The sequence below is a fragment of the Colletotrichum phormii genome (genome assembly GCF_030913505.1).
Source record: "Colletotrichum phormii strain CBS 102054 chromosome Unknown BDP81scaffold_34, whole genome shotgun sequence".
NCBI classification, from domain to species: Eukaryota; Fungi; Ascomycota; class Sordariomycetes; order Glomerellales; family Glomerellaceae; genus Colletotrichum; species Colletotrichum phormii.
Genome location: NW_026851476.1, coordinates 289,156 through 307,299, shown reverse-complemented (window position 1 = coordinate 307,299; position 18,144 = coordinate 289,156). Strand labels below are relative to the sequence as shown.

General features: G+C 52.7%; 7 protein-coding genes across 7 annotated transcripts; 1 reads left to right on the top strand and 6 right to left on the bottom strand.

The window, feature by feature from the left end:
• Positions 1-338: 338 nt before the first annotated feature.
• On the bottom strand, positions 339-1,053 carry BDP81DRAFT_333891 (cutinase; the record flags this gene model as incomplete). The annotated part of the gene is made up of 2 exons (XM_060585707.1): positions 339-526; positions 582-1,053. 2 exons carry the CDS (start codon positions 1,051-1,053, stop codon positions 339-341), a joined length of 660 nt encoding a protein of 219 aa, XP_060438646.1.
• A 2,256-nt stretch (positions 1,054-3,309) lies between these two features.
• BDP81DRAFT_145199 (uncharacterized protein) lies at positions 3,310-4,204 on the bottom strand. Its single transcript, XM_060581882.1, has 2 exons — positions 3,929-4,204; positions 3,310-3,871 (listed from the first exon to the last, which is right to left on the bottom strand). The coding sequence occupies exon 2, from the start codon at positions 3,869-3,871 to the stop codon at positions 3,344-3,346; it is 528 nt and encodes a 175-aa protein (XP_060438645.1). The 5' UTR covers positions 3,929-4,204; the 3' UTR covers positions 3,310-3,343.
• Positions 4,205-4,373: 169 nt separating this feature from the next.
• BDP81DRAFT_485394 (acetylornithine and succinylornithine aminotransferase) lies at positions 4,374-6,354 on the bottom strand. The gene is made up of 3 exons (XM_060595157.1): positions 6,064-6,354; positions 5,755-5,994; positions 4,374-5,682 (listed from the first exon to the last, which is right to left on the bottom strand). The coding sequence occupies exons 1-3, from the start codon at positions 6,196-6,198 to the stop codon at positions 4,654-4,656; spliced, it is 1,404 nt and encodes a 467-aa protein (XP_060438644.1). The 5' UTR covers positions 6,199-6,354; the 3' UTR covers positions 4,374-4,653.
• A 723-nt stretch (positions 6,355-7,077) lies between these two features.
• On the bottom strand, positions 7,078-7,850 carry BDP81DRAFT_145169 (uncharacterized protein). Its single transcript, XM_060581881.1, has one exon. It carries the CDS (start codon positions 7,580-7,582, stop codon positions 7,127-7,129), a length of 456 nt encoding a protein of 151 aa, XP_060438643.1. The 5' UTR covers positions 7,583-7,850; the 3' UTR covers positions 7,078-7,126.
• A 456-nt stretch (positions 7,851-8,306) lies between these two features.
• BDP81DRAFT_441089 (uncharacterized protein) lies at positions 8,307-8,885 on the bottom strand. Its single transcript, XM_060591572.1, has one exon. It carries the CDS (start codon positions 8,771-8,773, stop codon positions 8,519-8,521), a length of 255 nt encoding a protein of 84 aa, XP_060438642.1. The 5' UTR covers positions 8,774-8,885; the 3' UTR covers positions 8,307-8,518.
• A 459-nt stretch (positions 8,886-9,344) lies between these two features.
• On the bottom strand, positions 9,345-11,454 carry BDP81DRAFT_145154 (heterokaryon incompatibility protein-domain-containing protein). Its single transcript, XM_060581880.1, has one exon. It carries the CDS (start codon positions 11,327-11,329, stop codon positions 9,425-9,427), a length of 1,905 nt encoding a protein of 634 aa, XP_060438641.1. The 5' UTR covers positions 11,330-11,454; the 3' UTR covers positions 9,345-9,424.
• A 1,648-nt stretch (positions 11,455-13,102) lies between these two features.
• On the top strand, positions 13,103-15,346 carry BDP81DRAFT_400132 (Alpha/Beta hydrolase protein; the record flags this gene model as incomplete). The annotated part of the gene is made up of 2 exons (XM_060588647.1): positions 13,103-13,194; positions 13,261-15,346. The coding sequence occupies 2 exons, from the start codon at positions 13,103-13,105 to the stop codon at positions 15,344-15,346; spliced, it is 2,178 nt and encodes a 725-aa protein (XP_060438640.1).
• Between the last annotated feature and the right edge of the window lie 2,798 nt (positions 15,347-18,144).

Below are 18,144 nucleotides of genomic sequence, written 5' to 3'. Positions count from 1 at the left end.
GCCCTCACTTGATCAAGCAGGACTAGATCACACGATACATTGGTCTAGATTGTATACTACTATGGCTACGCAAATGCTAAGCTATGCCAATGATGATCACAACAACCCCCCAACACCTCGCTCCTGAGACGAGGCACACACGCTTCTCTCCGTCTCTCCACATTACAAATCTCCACACAAAACAATAGGTACTATGTAAGTAAACAAATGAGTGCAGCCTGTTTGGCTTGGGCTTTTGTGCACACAAAAAAGGTATTTACGATATGTATATACAAAGAGAGTGTGGGTAAGAAAAAAAGCCTCCGAGGTCAACTCTGAGAAGGCTCCCGAGGTCCCTCTTAAGCCGCAGCAGGGGCCGCGGCAGCCGGCATCATCGAGGCGGCAAAGGTGGCGGCCTCATCGGCGTCGTTGCCGTATGTCAAGTGAGCGCGGCGAATCTGGTTGCCGCCCTCGCAGATATTGTCGCCGTTGTGGCAGATGACCTTTGTCTTGGAGGCATCCACGCCCTGGACAGCTTGTCCGTTGACTGTAGAGAGTAGGGATTAGTATGGAGTAATGAGATATGACAGGGCATGACTTACGCGGGTCACCAAAGATAACGGCACCGGCAACCTTGGCCACCATGCCGGGCTGCATCATAGCAGCGCCGTTGTGGACGAGCTGTCCACCCTGGGAGTATCCCGACATGATGACGGCTGAGTTGGGGCAGTTGGTGATGGCCTGCTCGGTAAGAGTGGCCATCATCTGGGATCCGTTGGCGTCGCCTCCGGCCAGGAAGCCGGGGATATCGGCGGGATACTCGACACCCTGCACGGCGAGGCTGCCGCCGACCTGAGTAGCCAGGGATTGGAAGAACGGCGGGCCGGCGATGGAACCAACGTTGCCTCCCTCGGTGGTGCCACGGGCAAAGATGACGATCATGGACTGGCACCCGGCGGCGAGACCATCTTGCTGATTCCCTGAGAAGTCGGCCTGGCGGGGCTGAATCGCGACAGGTGAGGAACTCGCCGTGCCCAGCAGGGCGAGAAGGAAGGCTGCTGTTGAGCTGTGCATTTTGTGTGCTGGTATTGTAAGGACTGATTATTGTAGTTGGGAAGTTATTAGTAAGGAGTGTATATGGATTATCCGATGCTAGCTGAAAGTTGGATCAACAACTATTCAAGGTTCTTGGTCGTCGTCACATGAGATGGGGTAGTGGCCAGCGACCGTTGTACTCTTATAGCGGAGGTAGTGTGAGATCCTCCTTGTTTCCTCACCCGAATCGCCTAGCCGGCCGGTGAGACGGAGGTGACATTAAGCTTCTTTCCCTCGCCTATTCCGTGTAGGACGTTCCTGCAGCACAACGGCTTCAGGTACCGCAACCTCATCCCAATGGGGTAAAGAGGGCGGATCAGAGGCAGGGACCTCACGTGGGATCGACCTGATCCCGACACTAGAGGGGGAGCCAGGGACGGACTTTGCTGATTCTCCAGAAATCGTAGGCCGGTACGCTGGTACAGCGGCAGATGATGATGATGATCAGGAGTAATCCGCCAAGCTGAGCTGAGCCAAACAGGTGGACCCCTTGAAAGCTTGGTGTGCGTGCCTTGCGTTCCAAACTTCCGTCCCGCAGCCTGGGCGGGCTGAAAAGTGCTGTTGACGACTTGACGGGGCAGACAAAATCCTATAACGACGCGGATTATCGTAGTGCGGGCCGGTTGCGATTGGCTGCAGTCTGATTCAAGAGTGAAGCTGGGTCCGATCTCTAGTTGCCCATGGGGGTGGGAGGGGACGAGTTTCGAAACAACAGGGTGGGCTGTGCGCAACACCAGCGGAAGGGGAGGACACCGATGGTCTCCAAAGCTTTTTCAGAATGTACCGACTGACGTTTGGTGTGGTTTGGTGGGGCTGGGCAGGGCGAATGGCGGGATGGAAGACTCGCTGTGGTAGACTGAAGTGGAAGTATCCGTTGAGCTTGGCTGTAGTAGATGGCAGGTCTCTGACAGCGCTTTGTTCTGGTCCCATGTTTTTCCGCCGTTTCTTGTCGTCTTGACCCAGCAAAGTTGCGAATCATCCCTCCCTGGGAGAAGGGAAGGGAGGGCTGGAAAGGTAGCATCGATACCCAGGGCGAGGGTGGCCGCTGACGTGCGTTTAGGTAAGACTGGCGTTGGAAGACAGCTGGACCGTCGGATTTCGAGGGCCTTCCGTTTGGCCGTCTGGCCCTTTTGCCAAGATCGTCTCGACTTTTTCTTTCGCTGGTCTTATCATGCTCTCCCTCGACTGGAATAGGCACTGGACGAAGATCCGGACTTGAGCTCGGGGGAAGATGCGGTGAGATGACCCAATGACACGGCATCACCCTCGGTAGCAAGGTGACACACTACCAACGCAACGGGGCGATTTCGGCAAGGTGATTAGTCGCGACCGAGTAATGAGTGTTCGCGATAGTTGTCGATTGGAACTTCAACTAGACTCGTTCGAGCAAGTAGGTTGGAGGCTATCAAGGAAGCCCCGCTCCACGATTCTTGATGTCTTGACATGGCAGATGCTTCGAGACGTAAACGGGCGCGGCCGATTATCGTTACCTTGGGTTGAAAAAGCATGATGAAGAAGGAGGATTCCTGAGGATTCAAGAGTAGTCACCGAGAAGAGTTTCGTCACACCGAAGTCCAACGGCTTTGACAGTTACGTACCTACCTTAGGTGAGGTGGAAGGAGGGGACATCAAAACGTGGGGGAAGCGCCAACGCAGGGACACCCGGCAAGATCGGCCCCGCCTCTCGGGAGGGGAATTTAGCCGAGACCCATCTTTCAAGGTTGACCTCCACCTTCCGAGGTTCGAGACGGAACTTTCACTGGTCTTGCCATTCACCCAGGAATGAGGTGAGGTACCTTAGCATAACGGAAGTAGTCATCAACTGTGACTGGCTTTTCCGAAAGGCGGCCACTGGATGGATGTCTAGGACTTCCGAGACTAGAACGGAATCTATGTGGCGCTTTAGGCAAACGTCCGTCACTTCAGTAGAGGACTGCCATAGTGGGATTCCACGTTGAGTGAAGGTGTGAAAGTTTGAGGCACGGTCTATAATCTATATGAGCTCTTATCTTCAGAGCACATGTGGCCAAGAGAACCCTAACTCTGAAAGGAGTCGTGTTTCCCTAAGCTCTATGGGTGTGCCAGTCGCAGTTCATATTCCTGCTGATGTCCAAGTTCTTGCTGAGTCTTGGCCCTGCCGTCGGGACCTTCTGCCTCTCCCCCTTTCCATGTCTTCATCTCCCCTACCACGAGTCCTTTGAGCAACCAAGAAGTGATTCAAGTGTAGTGAGTGAGGCAACAGCCTCAAGCCGTGTTGCTTGGTCTGCACTCATTCCTCTGGATCTTCCACCTTTATCTGAACGTCGTCTTGCCCATACGCGTGGACCTCAGGGGTTATGCATCTCACTTCGATTCGGGTGAACTTGTAGTCACTGTTCATGTCCATGATGATGATTCTTTGTTGCGCGAAGCGAGCCACTACTCCTTCAACCACAAAGGGGTTGGATAGGAAGTCCATGATGCAGGTGATTCGAAGACGGTCAACGATAATGACCGAGATGAACTCTTTACCGCCGTGCTCAGCACAGTAATTGAGGATCTCGTCAACGCCTTCGTAGATCTCACCAGGGCCTTCCATGTTGGCCAAAAGCCTGACGTTGGGATCGCAGAGCTGTCGGATAGATTTTGGGTAACTTTGTAGAGTCCCCGGGCCACTTTGTGCAAGAGCTTTGACAAGACGACTGGCCATGTCCTCCATGGCAGCGTGAAGAGGACGATCTTTGGACTCTCCACTCAGCTCTTGGAGCCATCGACTCTCTTGCTCATCCTTGAATTTTTTTCGGAGTTCTTCCCCCATCTTTCAAATGCGTTAGTGTGATGGAATAGGTATCTCTAGTGAGTGGCTATGACTTACGTTTGATTGCAGAGAGCCTAGGATAGCGCCACGCAGTATCTAATTATCATAAGGGAAAATCTCAGATAGTGCCGGTGTATTTTCAATGATAGTTTCTAGAAGAAGCTTTGTCGATCTGGGGTTGGTGTGTGAGATCGAGTATCGAAAGTTCGCTGCAATGAAAAGGCTAAGATCGAGTGCTCAGGGTCGTGGGTTGTTATGGAGGAAGAAAGACGGAGAGGTGTGGAAGATTGAGAGGTTTTTATACCGTGAGAAGGTGGTCGTGAAGACCTCTCGAGGGAAGGTGGGCCTGTTGCCTCTTCGCACCTTCCGCTCCGTTAACAATGGTAGGTTTTCTGAGTGAGGAAGGTGCCAATGGGGTATTAGAAACAGAATTTGGAAGCTAGCCTTGAGTTGCATTCGATGCCATCACCAGCATGAGGACTGAAAGAGGGATCGAAGAGGGGATCGAAGAGGACAGAAGCACCTTCCTGTGGCACACTTTAATTTGAAGTTTCATTCATTTTCATTCAACAAATCCAAGCTTTCGGCAAGTCCATCTCTCAACACGGTAAGCCTGGAAGCAACTGCTTCCTCAGAACGACAACGCTTCGCTGCTTACGTTGTTTGGAATCTAGGTCTAAGTGTCGTCAGGTTTTAAACGCCGGCGCCAAACGAAAATTAATCACATGGATCGAAACATCCTTTCATCAGATGAAGTTGCGAAGTAGCAAGTCATCATGCTCTCATGAGCGGGTGACGGAGATGGCCTCCTCAACGATATCCAAACCCTGCTGGATCTCCTCCTCGGTGATGGTCAACGGGGGCACGAATCGCAGAGTGTTGGTGCCGGCAGTAATGATGAGCAGACCGCGCTCGCGGGCGGCCTTGACGATGGGCGTGGGGTCCTGGGTGAGCTGGAGACCAAGAATGAGGCCACGGCCGCGGACCTCCTTGATCAGATCGGGGAAGCGCTCGCGAAGGGCATCGAAGCGGGTCTTGAAGATCTCAGCCTTGGCGGCGACGGCCTTTTGCAGGCTCGGGTCGGCGAGGCGGGAGACAATGTTGTGGGCCAGGCGGCAAGCGAGGGGGTTGCCACCAAAGGTGGTGCCGTGGTCGCCGACCTTGATCTTCTCCGAGACGTTGCTGTTGACGATGGTGGCGCCGATGGGGAAGCCGTTACCGAGGGCCTTGGCGGTGGTGATGATGTCCGGGTGGGCCTCCTTGGGGAGGTGAGTGTGGGCCCAGAACGTGCCGGTGCGGGAGAGACCACACTGGATCTCATCATAGATGAGAACGGCGCCGACCTCGCGGCAGCGCTTGGCCAGAGCAATCAGGAACTCGTCCGTCGCGGGCGTGACGCCGCCCTCACCCTGGATGGGCTCGACGATGACACCGCATGTCTTCTCGGTGACGGTCTCGTTAATGGCGGCGATGTCGTTGAAGGCGCCGAGCTTGAAGCCGGGCAGCATGGGCGCAAAGGGCTCCTGGTACTTGGGGTTGTGGGTGGCGGACAAGCTGCCCATGGTGCGGCCGTGAAAGGCATTGTTGAAGGAGACAACCTCGTACTTGTCGCCCGAGGGCTGGCTAACCTTGGCGGCCTTCCTGGCGAACTTGATGGCGGCCTCGTTGGCCTCGGAGCCCGAGTTGCAGACAAAGACCGAGTTGGCGTCGTGCATAGCACCGGCCTCGCGGGTCTTTTCGATCAACAGCTTGGAGAGGGCGCCGGTCCAGGGGTTGTAGTAGAGGTTCGAGGCATGCATGAGCGTGCTACCCTGTAAGGTTGGGCCATGTACTGTCAGCGCATATAGTCTTAAAATGACTCACGGCGGCTCGGAGTTACCCACCTGCTCGGTCAGAATCTGGGTCAGCTCAGGATCGCAGTGTCCCAGGGCATTGACGGCGATACCAGCGGTGAAGTCGAGGTATTTCTTGCCCTCGACGTCCCACAGGAGAGAACCTTGGCCTTGTACGAAGACGGGAGGCGGGCGGGCGTATGTGGCGACCATGTACGGCGCATGTTCGCGGACGAGAGCGGCGCTCGGGGAGTCTTCGGTCGGATCGGGGTTGGGTACTGAAGATTGCTTCTACCAGTTGCAAGTGTTAGTCTGGTGGTGAGTCACTCGAACAGTTCGTGAATTCATGTGATCACTTACGCCGAAGTTGCTCTTGAAGTCGTTTGTGGCGGCAGCGGCCGCAGAAGAGAGCGCACGGGTGTTGATGCGCGAGGCGACGGCCAGGCGGGGCTGGCACTTTGCCAATTGGAGTCGCAGAGGAGCACGGAACGCCATTATGGTATCCTGAACAATAAACAGGGCTCTGCGGCAAAAGACTGGCAAAAGAGAATGGTGTTGAAGAGAAGTCGTCAGTTAAAATTTGGGCCGTTCGCGCATGCATGCACAGAGGTGACTCGTCAATCCTGTTATCGATAAGGCGCGCATTTTCCCACTTTTTGCACCGTTTGGAGGGGCAGATCCACTCTTCCCGGTGTTACGTACGCTGGGGCCCGGGGATATCCCTCCGATCTCGGTCGGGCTCGGACGAGCTGCCGATGGTCTTGAAACGGCTGTCTTACGGGCTTGCTTATGGGGTCGTCAACCTACCTCAGATGTAAACTTCTCAGGTTGTGTGATTTACACTACGCGCCAGACTGTTACTATCCTATCTGTCGCAGCATAACGTCAATATAACTATATCTTGTTTTTCTCTGGTTTGAAAAAAAATCTCATTGATGTATTTATAGGAATTTAAGATGGGATTATTTTATGATTCGGTATTACCCCTTACGAGATTACTTACCTTTATACTGATGTCTTGCCGCGATAGATGGGATATCCTCCTACCTATGAACAGCTTCCCTTGTTCGTTCTGGATGCCGCTCACTTGCGATACCCAATGCCTGGTGCAAGAAGTCGTTTTAACGGAGACTGTCCCTTGGACGTGGATCAGGTCACTTTCTACCCTAGCTAAGGTATGTAAACTACCTTACCTTATGATGTGTTCGTTTAAATTTGACAACGTGGAAGAAGCAGTATCCATTAATACCTGGAGGGGAATTGAGGAACCTTACGGATCAAAGCATGCATCTAACGCGTGAGAAACAAAAGCCAGAGACACTGTAAAGAAACAGAACGGTATCAGCACCTTGAGAACTGCCACTTGGTGCTTCATCACGTGGAACTTACATTCTCTCAGTATAAACTGCTTTCCTTTTTTGGTCTAGTGAGGTGAATGCAAGCTACTTCCAACCCCTGGCTGCGTGCCGTAATAATATGCGACAGACGCGCTATGTGACCAACTCTTATCCGATTTATCCTCGAACTGACGACAGTATCCTACAACGTCAAATCCGAAGTCGATATTGTCGCTGTCTATCATAGCTTCAATCCAACGGCGCATTGGCTCGTGGAGAAAGCTTTTCCTGATTTCCTCCACTAACTTCTGATCGACCTCGAATACTTCGCACTGGCCCTCGATAATCTCGGTGCTTCTTGTTGGTCCCATCCAGCGTAGCATTGCAATCAAGGCTTCCTGTGTAATTGGGATACCCCAATATACCATTTCTTTGAGAAGTCTTTCCAGTCTTTCCAGAAGCTTTTCCTGCAATCCGGTGGCCTGAGCCTGTTGCAATGCGTACTCTAGGCGCCTAGCATGCGATCTGGATCTCGACGTCATCACCGTAGATGTAAAGCCCTGGGGTTTAACCGCTTTTCTTTAACGGATCGCTGTGATAAAGTTTTGGGTAATCTTGAAATCATTTCCAGGAAGCTTGATATTGAACTCATGTTCCAATGAAACATGCCCATCGCACAGCAACTTGGCGTCCTCCATGCGATCAGCAAAGACAAGATCGACCAATGTGTCGTTGGCCAAGGTAGGCAAGGAATCGAGGAACAGAAGCATGTCAGGGCAGTACCCTAGCCGAACTTGGGTTCCTCCTAGAAAAAGGTAGGTTTTCAAATCTAGGATGAGTTGCTCCTCACTCTTCAGGTAGTCTGCTGAAAGTAGCTGTGCCGTGGCATCTTGCTGTATATCAGATGCTATTCCAAGCAAGGCGTAAACTATATCGCGTGGGTCTGTTGCTTCCATCTTGCGAAACTGCACCAGCAGGGTGTAGAGAGTTTTCTTCCTTGCTGATCTCTTGTTGGACGGCCTCGGCATTAGGTCCAGTAAGGCTTGTTGGCGGTCGTCGAGCTTGATACCGGCGAGTCGTGTGGCCTCAACGAAGATGTGAGCTGGAATGGAGTGATGACTACAGCAAATCAAAGCCACTCGACCGTAAGAGACCTCCTGCAGCACCCAGACTCTCGTGAACCACAGGTGTTCCAAGAGATGCTCCGAGCCCTTTCGGAGCCCATTGGAATCACCAGATATTAAAACTGGGTCCAATAACGAAGCTGGGCATGAGATATTGCCTCTTGAACTCTTTGATTCTCGCCGTGTTTTGTTCAAGGCGTCCATCAAAAATTTGGTATCAGGCGTTGAGTGCCCTAACCAGACGAGGACTTTCTCCACCTGTCTGTAGATGCCAGCCATGTGTCCGACCTGGTGGCCGCGCTCTGCAAGATTGCTCTGATCGATGCAAATTGCGTCCACCCGGAGTATCCTCGCTTACTCGGTGCGGAGATGGTTCAATGCTGAAAAGAGGTTTCTTGTGACGAACAGCCTCTTTCCACTAGAGGATATGGTTTCGACGAGGTCGGTACAACCCCATGCATATGAGAGGGCTTCGTAAGGGATGATTTCGTCAGGCTCGAGGCTTGCTTGGAATATGTCGCATCTGATATCGCCGCCTCCTGGATAGAGTATGAGGAGTCGGAATGACCTCAATCCAAGATCCAAAGGCTCGTACTGGAACGCTTCCATGACGAGAATTGCGTATCTTGAGTTTTGCTGAAAGACTTGCTTGCGTTGATTACAGCCCGGTCTGGCAAATCGTTGGAGTGTGGGGTTGTTCAAGGCTTATTCCCAAGTCACGAGCTCACCACGGGGCTCTCTTCGTGGCAGAGGGGGTTTGGTTGATGAATGGTTGTCGCCCACGTATTCAGTTGCCTTGCAAGATGGTTCGCCAGCAGACTTTGCCGCAGTGTGGCCATGCTTCCTGCAGGTAAATCTAGCCAATTGACACGAAGGGGCTGTTGTGATGGAATATCATGTTGCGTTGAACTGCCGTTGTGATTCGTCAGGAGAAATACAATGATATACACATATGTGAGCACTGACAGCCAAGCCTCGATCGAAGAGTTCATCAGCTTTCAACCCTCACGCTAACTCCTGCCTCTCTTCACGTGTTTTTTTGTATCATCTCAATTCACTTCGACCTTTGTAATTTGAGAAATGCCAGTGTCTTGGAATGACTCTGCCCCGTCATATACTTGTTTCGGATGGTGACTTTTATCTCCTAAACAGCCTCTACATCGACTTAACTTCTTTAACGTGTTGCTTAACTGTGCCAAGCCCACCTGGCATTTAACCCATTAACTATATAGTACGAAGGAAAGTGGTGATCATGGCTACCTATTCTATGGAATAATCGTAGTTGTACCAATCCAAGATCGCGCCTGCCCGCCTTCCGCTGCCGAAAAGCGCCTTTATTGAAAACTTCCGAACTCCCAATACCTCACTGCACTCCATATCCCCTCTGGTGTCTTCCACTTCCATCTCGATTTCTGGCAAGTCTGAATCAGATGTGACGTTTGAAGACCAGATGACACTCTCGCCGGGGCTTTCTCCAATAGCAAAGATGTGGATAATCTTGAAATGGTGCTTCAGCAACACCGCCACTTTCTGCTCATCATAGCTGTAATCCTCCATGAACCATAAGAGCCCGCTCATCTCAAGTTCCGTTCTGCCACCTATACACTCTAGAAGCAAATCGATGATCCTCGCCATTTGCTGGTTTTGACAGGCTGAGTTGAGAACTCCGCGTGTTAGACGGTAAACCTTTGTCTGCTGTTCAAGAAGCGTTTTGAGAAGGATCGGGTCGCAGTACGGCAGCAATGATACGAGCCCGTCTTGTGTGACTTCCAGAGAGTGACGTCCTCGGTCGCTCAGAATCCGGAGCACGTAAAATTCGCGGTCATGCCAGTTGATCAAGCCATCAACAAATCCCCGGTTGATCTTTATGTTTTCTTCTTGATTGCTCAGAAGCCGTTTCGCTGTTGCCAAGTCACAGAACCTCAAGGAGCTTTCTAGTACAGACTCTGGTACAAACTTCAGGTTTGGGTGTTCAATGCATCCTAGATCGAAAAGAATACTCACACCACTTGATATGCCTCTACGCAATATTTCGTTGACAATGGTCTCATTGACAGTGAATTGATGACCTCTTTCAAGGAGTGCATGGACGTGATCCGTATGCTCATGAAGTACGAAGTTTCTCAATATTGCCCCCGTTTTCCGGGGTAACATCTCAAGAAACGATGCCATTGTATCATGCCCGACCTCCTGGCCTGGCGAATCGAAGAAAAGATACCAATTGAGGTCTCGGATGAGCTGCTGCTCTGTCTTGGAGTAGTCGGGCAACAGCAACGATCCTAGGTCGCTTTCCGATACGTCGGAAGCAATGCCAAGTAGGGCGTACACCATGTCCCTTGGGTCACTGGCTTCGCTTTTCCGGAACTTTTCCAATAAATCCTGAAGGATGTTCTTCCTTGGAGATCTCCGAGTCATTGGTCCTGGGAATAGATCCATGACAGCCTGGCACCCATCGTCCGGAACGACGCCGACGAGCTTCGCAGCGATGTTCAGCATATAAGCCTGAACAGACCATCTTCCGCAGCAGACCGAAGCTGCACGCGCATTGGATACTTCCTGTAAAACCCATATTCTTGTGAACCACGTCTCGCTCAACAGAGAAATGATTCCTATGCGTTGCAGATTGGCGAGGACTGCCTGGTCGAGATCGGAGCTTTGTCGCAATTTCGACCACCTCTCGTCCGCCCAGGTGAGGTCATGATGACTTTTCTGGCGAATCAACCCCTGTTGAAGTTTTCTCAGATACTCCATCAAAAGCTTCGTCTCAGACGTGGGAGGGCCGAGCCATATAAGGACCTGTTCAGCTCCTTTGTAGATACCGGCCATTTGTCCGACCTGATGGCCTCGCTCAGCTACATCGTTCTGGTCGATACAGATAGCATCAATCCACATGACCCTTCCGATAGAGTCATCTCGGAGATAACTCAGAGCAGTGAACAGATTATTCGTGATCCGGAGGGTCTTGCTGTTGGCGGTGATGGAGGCCGATAGCTCAATGTTGCCCCAGGCATATGACAAGGCTTCGTAGGGTATAATGATGCCGTCGGGATCTAGACTTGCTTCGAAAATATCACATGATATCTCGCCGGTTGATCCAGGATGAAGCATGAGAAGCCTGAAGGAATTCCCCGTGAGGTCTAGGGGTTCGTACTGGAATAGGTCCATGGCATAGCAAATGATAGATGTTTACGCCCGCGAGCTCCTATGGGCTTTGCTACGAAAATCGATCTGGTCGTCCAGCGTCCAATTGACTTGACAACATGCCAGAATGATATGGTTGGTGGGCTTGAAGGTCTCTGTCAACCTTCTCCTAGCAATCAGGCTGAGTGAGGGGTACTTAGTGTTGTTGCCTGATACGTCGGGTACCTTAGCTGAGCCAACTTTGGTGACCTGCGTGCCTGCTGATGTAAGTATCTCATGCATGAGATCTTGACCAATTACACGATGGTGTGATCGCGGGTGACCTGGCAGGTAGACATGTACAGGACATTGCATCGAAGACTGGTAATAAGGCTGACGCCTCAAGAAGATCTTTAGTGTAGCTTTCTCGAATGTGTTTCTTCTCGTAGCGTGAAAGCATTGAGATGGCGTCCTAACCATAAGTGCTACCGCAAAGCAGCGGATGTTTGCGTAGGCTGAGGGAGGAGTTTGTTGTCATCCATTCCTCCAGGCCGGAGTGTCGTGTACTGAACCTGCGGAATGGCAGTGATGAAGTTCGACATATCGGGTGCCGGTGTTAATTATTCAGGATGCCGGATTGCATCGGGATTCCGTGGGCTCGTAGCTCGTCATGTGGACGTCGAATGCATTCCTGAAGAAACTCTACCGAATCCGGGGATAGGCGGGTCTACCTTGGTGCTTAGGTAACCTTACTGCAGACAGGTTTCGAGCGCGGTTGAGGGCCCTGCAGGACAACAATCTTCAGTGGAGTTGGACAGCGGTTCAGCAGGCTGCCAGCAGTGAAACCGGCAAGGGAACAGCGCTAGAAGAGCCAACCGGCGCCGCGTGATTGGATATCCTCGGTGTCGGATCCGGAGAGGACCCCAAATTAGCCTAGCGGCGGGGGCCGCAGTTGCCCGCGTGCCCCTCCAAGGTTACTCCGTACCCTCCACCTTAACAGTTCTACCCCGTGCGGATTGACTCGAGCACCCACGCAAAAGGTGGGTTTAGGCCTCTTCACATGTCAGCTGCCCTTCCCCCCCCAAACCCAAACAAACGTCACCATCTCACCTCAGAAGCCAGCGATTGAACCGAGCCCACGCAGAGAGGCACACACAGTACACTCACTCGACCGCTTTCACATTGAAACATGTGCCGCCGGTACCCTGGTCAAGGACCCTCTTTCACGAGCAACGTCGGCCGTTGTCGTCGCTGCTGCTGCTCCTCTTCCCATCGCAGTCTTCTTTGACAGCTCTCGACTCCCGACTATTCTTCTCCGCCAGATCCGTCGCGAAACATACCGTCATTCATTCCAAGCAGTCGACTACCCATCATCTTCGGCTTCTAGCTCTTCGTACCGTCTCGTGTACAACCATTCCCCAAACGTGTACGATCCAAAACAACCGGAACCTCCCCGGCCTTCTATTTCGAACCAAGGCCATTATCGGGTGGCGATCTGTGGTGTCGAGCCCTCCGTCGCTGCACCTTTTCGCTCGCCGTGCTCGCCAAGCGCTTCCCCGAGCTGCCTGGACGCATTGCCATGGCCTTTTAGCCCTGGAGCCATCGCATTACTCGCGCTGCGCCGTCCCGTCGACGACTTCAACGCCATCCATTGTCCCCCAGCCACAACCTCGTGGTATTGCGCTGTTCGCTTGGTCAGCCGCGCCTCCGGCTGTCCTCGGTGCCTAGATTCTCATGACCCTGCGGCGGAATCTACAAACCCCTTCCTTCACACATTGTTCACTATTCTGGTGTCCATCGTAGCATACACCAGTCGCCATGATAGACCACGTCCTGGGACGGCCGTCGGTCAAGTCGCGCCGCCTTCAGGTGCTGGCGGTGCTGGCTTTCTGGTCGGCATACATCTTTAGGTAACACACGACATCTTGAATCTTGTGCAGTGTTATCGCGATAGGAGCTGATTTGATCTTTCGCAGAGGACACCCCCATGGCCCTCCCGTCATCCGCTTCTTCTCCAAGCTCACGACGAAGCGCCTTACGACATGGCAGACTGTAGTTGTAACCATGATCTACCTGTACGCAGCCCGACACTTTAGCACTCTGGTCGGCCTCGCGAGTCCCGAACCCATGTCCAACATGTACGACGCCACCTACTTCCGCGCAACCTGGATATTGACCGCTCTGGATGCCGGCTTTTGGACTGCCATGAAGATCCGCGCAAAGTGGCTTCGCGACCTGGCCAGCCTCGTCTTCTCCGTATTCTACATGTTTGCCGCCGAGAAGGCTGACGAAAAGGTGCGCAAGGTGCGCGGCATGTTGACTGTAGAGCATCTGCGCGTATCGTGGGACAAGGGAACGACGCCGTACCTGAAGTTCTTCCAAGGCCTGATGCGGCCTCGCTTCTCCCGCTGGCCGCCTCGTGCAATCCGCATTCCCCGGCCTACTGGTAGTGACTACAAGGAGCCGGTGTCAGCTTGGCTCTACTTTGATGGCCCATTGACGGATCTCGTGCGACACAGTAGAATCATTTTGGATATCCCTGGTGGTGGATTCGTTGCCATGGATCCTCGATGCAACGACGACAAGCTATTCGCGTGGGCATCCAAGACTGGTATGCCGGTTCTCAGCCTGGATTACAAAAAGGCACCCGAGTTCCCATACCCCTTTGCTTTGAACGAGTGTTTTGACGTGTACACTACGCTCATTCGCAGCAAGGGAAGGTGCATCGGCATGTCTGGAAGAGAGACACCCCGAATCGTGCTTACGGGCGATAGCGCTGGCGGCAACTTGGCTACTGCAACAACTCTCATGATTGTAGAGCGGACGTCAGTACCGATGCGCCGCTACTCGAGCACCGGAGATCTTCCATTGCCGGACGGATTGGTTTTGTTCTACCCAGCCCTCGATATGAACATTGGCAACTGGATGTCAGACGAGCAGATGTCACTGATGAAGGACAGAAGGATGAGAAGCACGAACCAATCGATCATCAGGAGGAAGAGCATGCAATACAACGACCTCGTCGGCACTCCTCATCACACTGATGACGAGGAGGACTCCAACAAACAATCAACCGAGCTGACAGCCAAGGAGGTCCAGATCGCCTCGCAACAAGCGCTCGCCAGCCCCCATCCCGAATTTTCGCATGGCGGTCCACAGAGTATGTCCAATGCGGAATCCTCAGCTCCGGATATCAAGCGCCAGCAGAGTGCGTCCCACCACTCCGAACCACTTCGGACCCGCCTCGCCATGTCTTCCATGATCTCCTACTTCAACGATCGCGTGCTCACCCCTGAAATGATGCGCGCCATGATCATTCTCTACATTGGTCCTCACAACCGACCCGATTTCAGCAAGGACTATCTCCTTTCTCCAGTTCTTACCCCCGACTCCCTTCTCGCGCGCTTCCCCAAGGTCTACTTCCTGACCGGCGAGCGAGACCCCTTGGTGGACGACACCGTTATCTTCTCAGCTCGCCTGCGCAAGGTGAAGGAATCCATGTTCGACCAAGCCCAATCCGAGCGCTCCGACTTTGGCGACGGCCTCGAGCCCGTCTTCAATCCCAAGGACGTCGCCGAGGTGATGCTGATTCCCGGCATCTCCCATGGCTTCCTGCAGTTCCCGACCGTATACCCGCCGGCATGGAAGCACTTTGAGCGGTCAGCGGAATGGATCACAGAGATCTTTGCCTCAGCCGATGCTGTACGCGAGAGGGAGAGCCGGAGTCGCAGACGCGTTGGCGGCGGACCGATCACAAACGGCAATAGCGAGGGCCGGCACCACAACCGCGTCGAGTCGAGCGGAGACGAGGACAGGCCGCTGGAGATTAGCATGACGAGGGCGAACCGCAAGAATACCCTGACTAAGGAGCCGCAGGCCATGGACGAGAGCGAGTCCATTGTAGCCGATGCGAGTGGCAAGAAGAAGAATGGCCGCGCGAGGGGCGCAAGTAAGAGTGCTGGCGCAAGCCTTGTCAAGTTGAAGAGTACGGATGACTTGTTGGGAAGGAGGATGCAAGGCCTTGCTGGTGGTCTGACGGGCGTTGTAAGGGGACAGGAATGAAGTGGATGAATGACTTGGAAGTGTTCTTGTACGATGGAGGCGCACAGTATCTATCACGATTTCGAGTCACGGATGTAGCGTAACCTCTTTGTGAGATGATGTTTTCGCTGGGTGGCTAGAGATTTTTTGTAGATTGCATTCGCCAACGAAGCTGTACACATGCGTCGGGTAGCACCAAGTTTTATAGACACCATTTGACCATGATTGTGTCCCATGTGTCTGACCATAATCATGTCCCATGTGTGAGAATCTCGTCCTATCTCTATCCAGGAGCGAAGATCAATGATCTATATTCGAAAGATGCTCTACTGAGGACGGTCATGGCAGAGTCGCGGCCGAGAGAACGATGCCGAGCCCGCAAGAGATAGGTCAGGTACTAAAGGTAAGATGAAGCCGCTGGTCTGCCTATGTCCTCGAGGAAGCCTACGATCCATGCTTGGTCCCTACCAAGCCACATACTCGGTAGAGGGGAAGGCAGGCAGGCGCGAGCCGCCGGCCGTACCTTCCACACCTTCATCCCATACCTTCCCTCCCTCCCTCCCTCCCGCCTCACACCTACCACACGTGACACACAGCCCGCGACGAGGCTGAAAGGGTATATACCCCCCTTCAATCCCATTCTTGTCACCAGCACAGCAGGCGCCCTCTAGGTCGGGGGTCAGGTCAAAACTGTGGCGTGGGTGGTGAAATTGGTAAATGGTCAACAACTACTTTCGCTAGAGATGTAGCCCCCAGTTCGGCACCGGGGGGGGTGAACTCTTTTGCCTTTTTTTTGGATCTTTTGGTCATGGTGTTTGCTGCTTTTTTATTAAACCCCTTCTGATGCTTTGAGATGTATATTTAGCTTGTCTTTTGCTCTCGCTCTTAGTTGGGAAGGTCGAGATTCTTACCTTCCCGCCTTTATACTACAGTTTCCATGGAGCCCTGAGACGGCATTCTGGGACTCGTTTGACAACCCAAGGCAAGTTGTGGAGTTCTGAGATTATATCAATCTGGTTTTGGATGATGTATAGTCTGAAGGTGGGATCTTGCTCATTTATACCCAATCTAATGTACCTGCCATATCGAATTGCAGCCCCGTCTTCGTCTCAGGGGTGAAGCCCGCTGGTGGTTCGAAGGGCCGACTACCATTGTGAGCATCTCCACTCTCGGTCAATCATGATCTTCATAGGAAGTCTCAGAGGAAGCACTTCAAGTAAGGGGATGAACAGGACACCTTCCTTGAGATTCACATTGATAACATACCGCTCGACTGGTGTCTGCCTACTCTGGGCTCCGCGAAGATTGCCTATTGGCAATGGTCATGGCAGAAGGAAGCTGCGATCGAGAATGCGACGTCGACGAACCTGCCCATGGTAAACCAGCTGCTAGCCTCTCTGCTTGAGAAACCCGTGATTCATCCCTTGGCCTCAAAATACGTCCTTCCATCACCGGACCCACGTGAGAAGGCAGCTGAGGCAGGCACGACCGGACCGCCCATTCCGTAACTTCCACCTTCCACCCTCCACCTAAATACACACTGAACAGCCCTCATATATCCCTCCAAGTCCATTTCCGTCACCAGCCAGCAGGCGTCCCCCGGGGGTCAGGTCAAAACTGGCTGCGTGGTGGAGTGGTTCGAGTCCACAAGCCTAATCGGTGAAGGCTAGAGGTCCCGTGTTCGAGTCCCGGCAAGTGCACCAAGAGATGTAGCCCCCGTTCGCCACCGGTCACCGGTGGGGGTGAACTCTTTTGCCATTTAGGTCATCCTTTTGGGACCTTTGGAAGCTTAGCTGATATGTCCGGTCAGTGTTCTGCTCTCGCGATAAGCTGTGCAGGGGGTTGAGGGGAGGTCCGAGATGAGTACCTTTTCGCCTTTTCGCTGCGGTTCCAAGGAAACATATTCAAGGTGCATTACTGGAGTCGTCAGTTTGAGCAAATTGAGAAGCTTCGAGGTACCTTCCTCTTCAGGATAGAATCTCACTGGTACGGACGACGAGTGTGTGCTTGTTACTTGGCTAGATGCGAAGCTCATCTAGTGCGGATGTGTGGAGGAAGCTGTAATTCTTGAGGCAGTTGGTGGATGACGCTGTAGAAGGAATATAGCGCAGGTGATTGACTTAATTGGCCTCGATGTTGGTGAACGCGGCCGAGCCGAAGGGTAAAGGCATCTATCTACCTCTCGAGACCTGGGATTCGGGAACAAGACAGTGAGAATGTTGTATCGTTCGCATCACACCTGAAGAGGTCAGCCTCTATCCTTTGTCTCGCGGAGGCTTGGGTTTGTGCTGGTTCCGCCATGGAGAGGATACATGGCATTTCGAGCCATGACCAGAGTTCGAGGGAGGCACTCCATCATCAATGAATTAGCTGCTCAGCGACCAAGTGTGGTGATCTCGGGGCTTTCTCTAGGAGATTGGAGGGAGGCTATACCTTTGACTCGTGAGAATAACGTAGCAGAGCACCCCTTCTTTAACGTTCCCAAGGTTCTCATCATGGCCTTCCAAGACTTGAGAATGGGGACGTGTGGTAGACTAGATGGATGGTACCCGAACCTAGTTGTATCAAGACTTGTCTATATATCATAATCTCGCAGTTCAGCCGACCGGATTGATCCGACATGTAGCACAGACGGCATGAGACCAGCCTTCCTAACGACAGGTCAGTTATCGAGTGCACAACGGTCTACATTCGTAGCATAGTGGGAGCGCAGTCTTCCATCAGCATGCCTTTTCTGAAATGTATCGAATCAACTAATCTACGACACACAATATCCACGTATTAAGGGCTGAGATTCAGCAACTCATCAAGCAACTGCA

Bases quoted from the DNA above. Each gene is read 5' to 3' on its own strand.
- BDP81DRAFT_145169 (XM_060581881.1), bottom strand. From the start codon at position 7,582: ATGACGTCGAGATCCAGATCGCATGCTAGGCGCCTAGAGTACGCATTG.
- BDP81DRAFT_145154 (XM_060581880.1), bottom strand. From the start codon at position 11,329: ATGGACCTATTCCAGTACGAACCCCTAGACCTCACGGGGAATTCCTTC.
- BDP81DRAFT_145199 (XM_060581882.1), bottom strand. From the start codon at position 3,871: ATGGGGGAAGAACTCCGAAAAAAATTCAAGGATGAGCAAGAGAGTCGA.
- BDP81DRAFT_441089 (XM_060591572.1), bottom strand. From the start codon at position 8,773: ATGGAAGCGTTCCAGTACGAGCCTTTGGATCTTGGATTGAGGTCATTC.
- BDP81DRAFT_485394 (XM_060595157.1), bottom strand. From the start codon at position 6,198: ATGGCGTTCCGTGCTCCTCTGCGACTCCAATTGGCAAAGTGCCAGCCC. The intron at 5,995-6,063 runs GTAAGTGATCAC...TGCAACTGGTAG, and splicing joins ACTTCAAGAGCAACTTCGGC to AAGCAATCTTCAGTACCCAA. The intron at 5,683-5,754 runs GTGGGTAACTCC...CCAACCTTACAG, and splicing joins CCCAGATTCTGACCGAGCAG to GGTAGCACGCTCATGCATGC.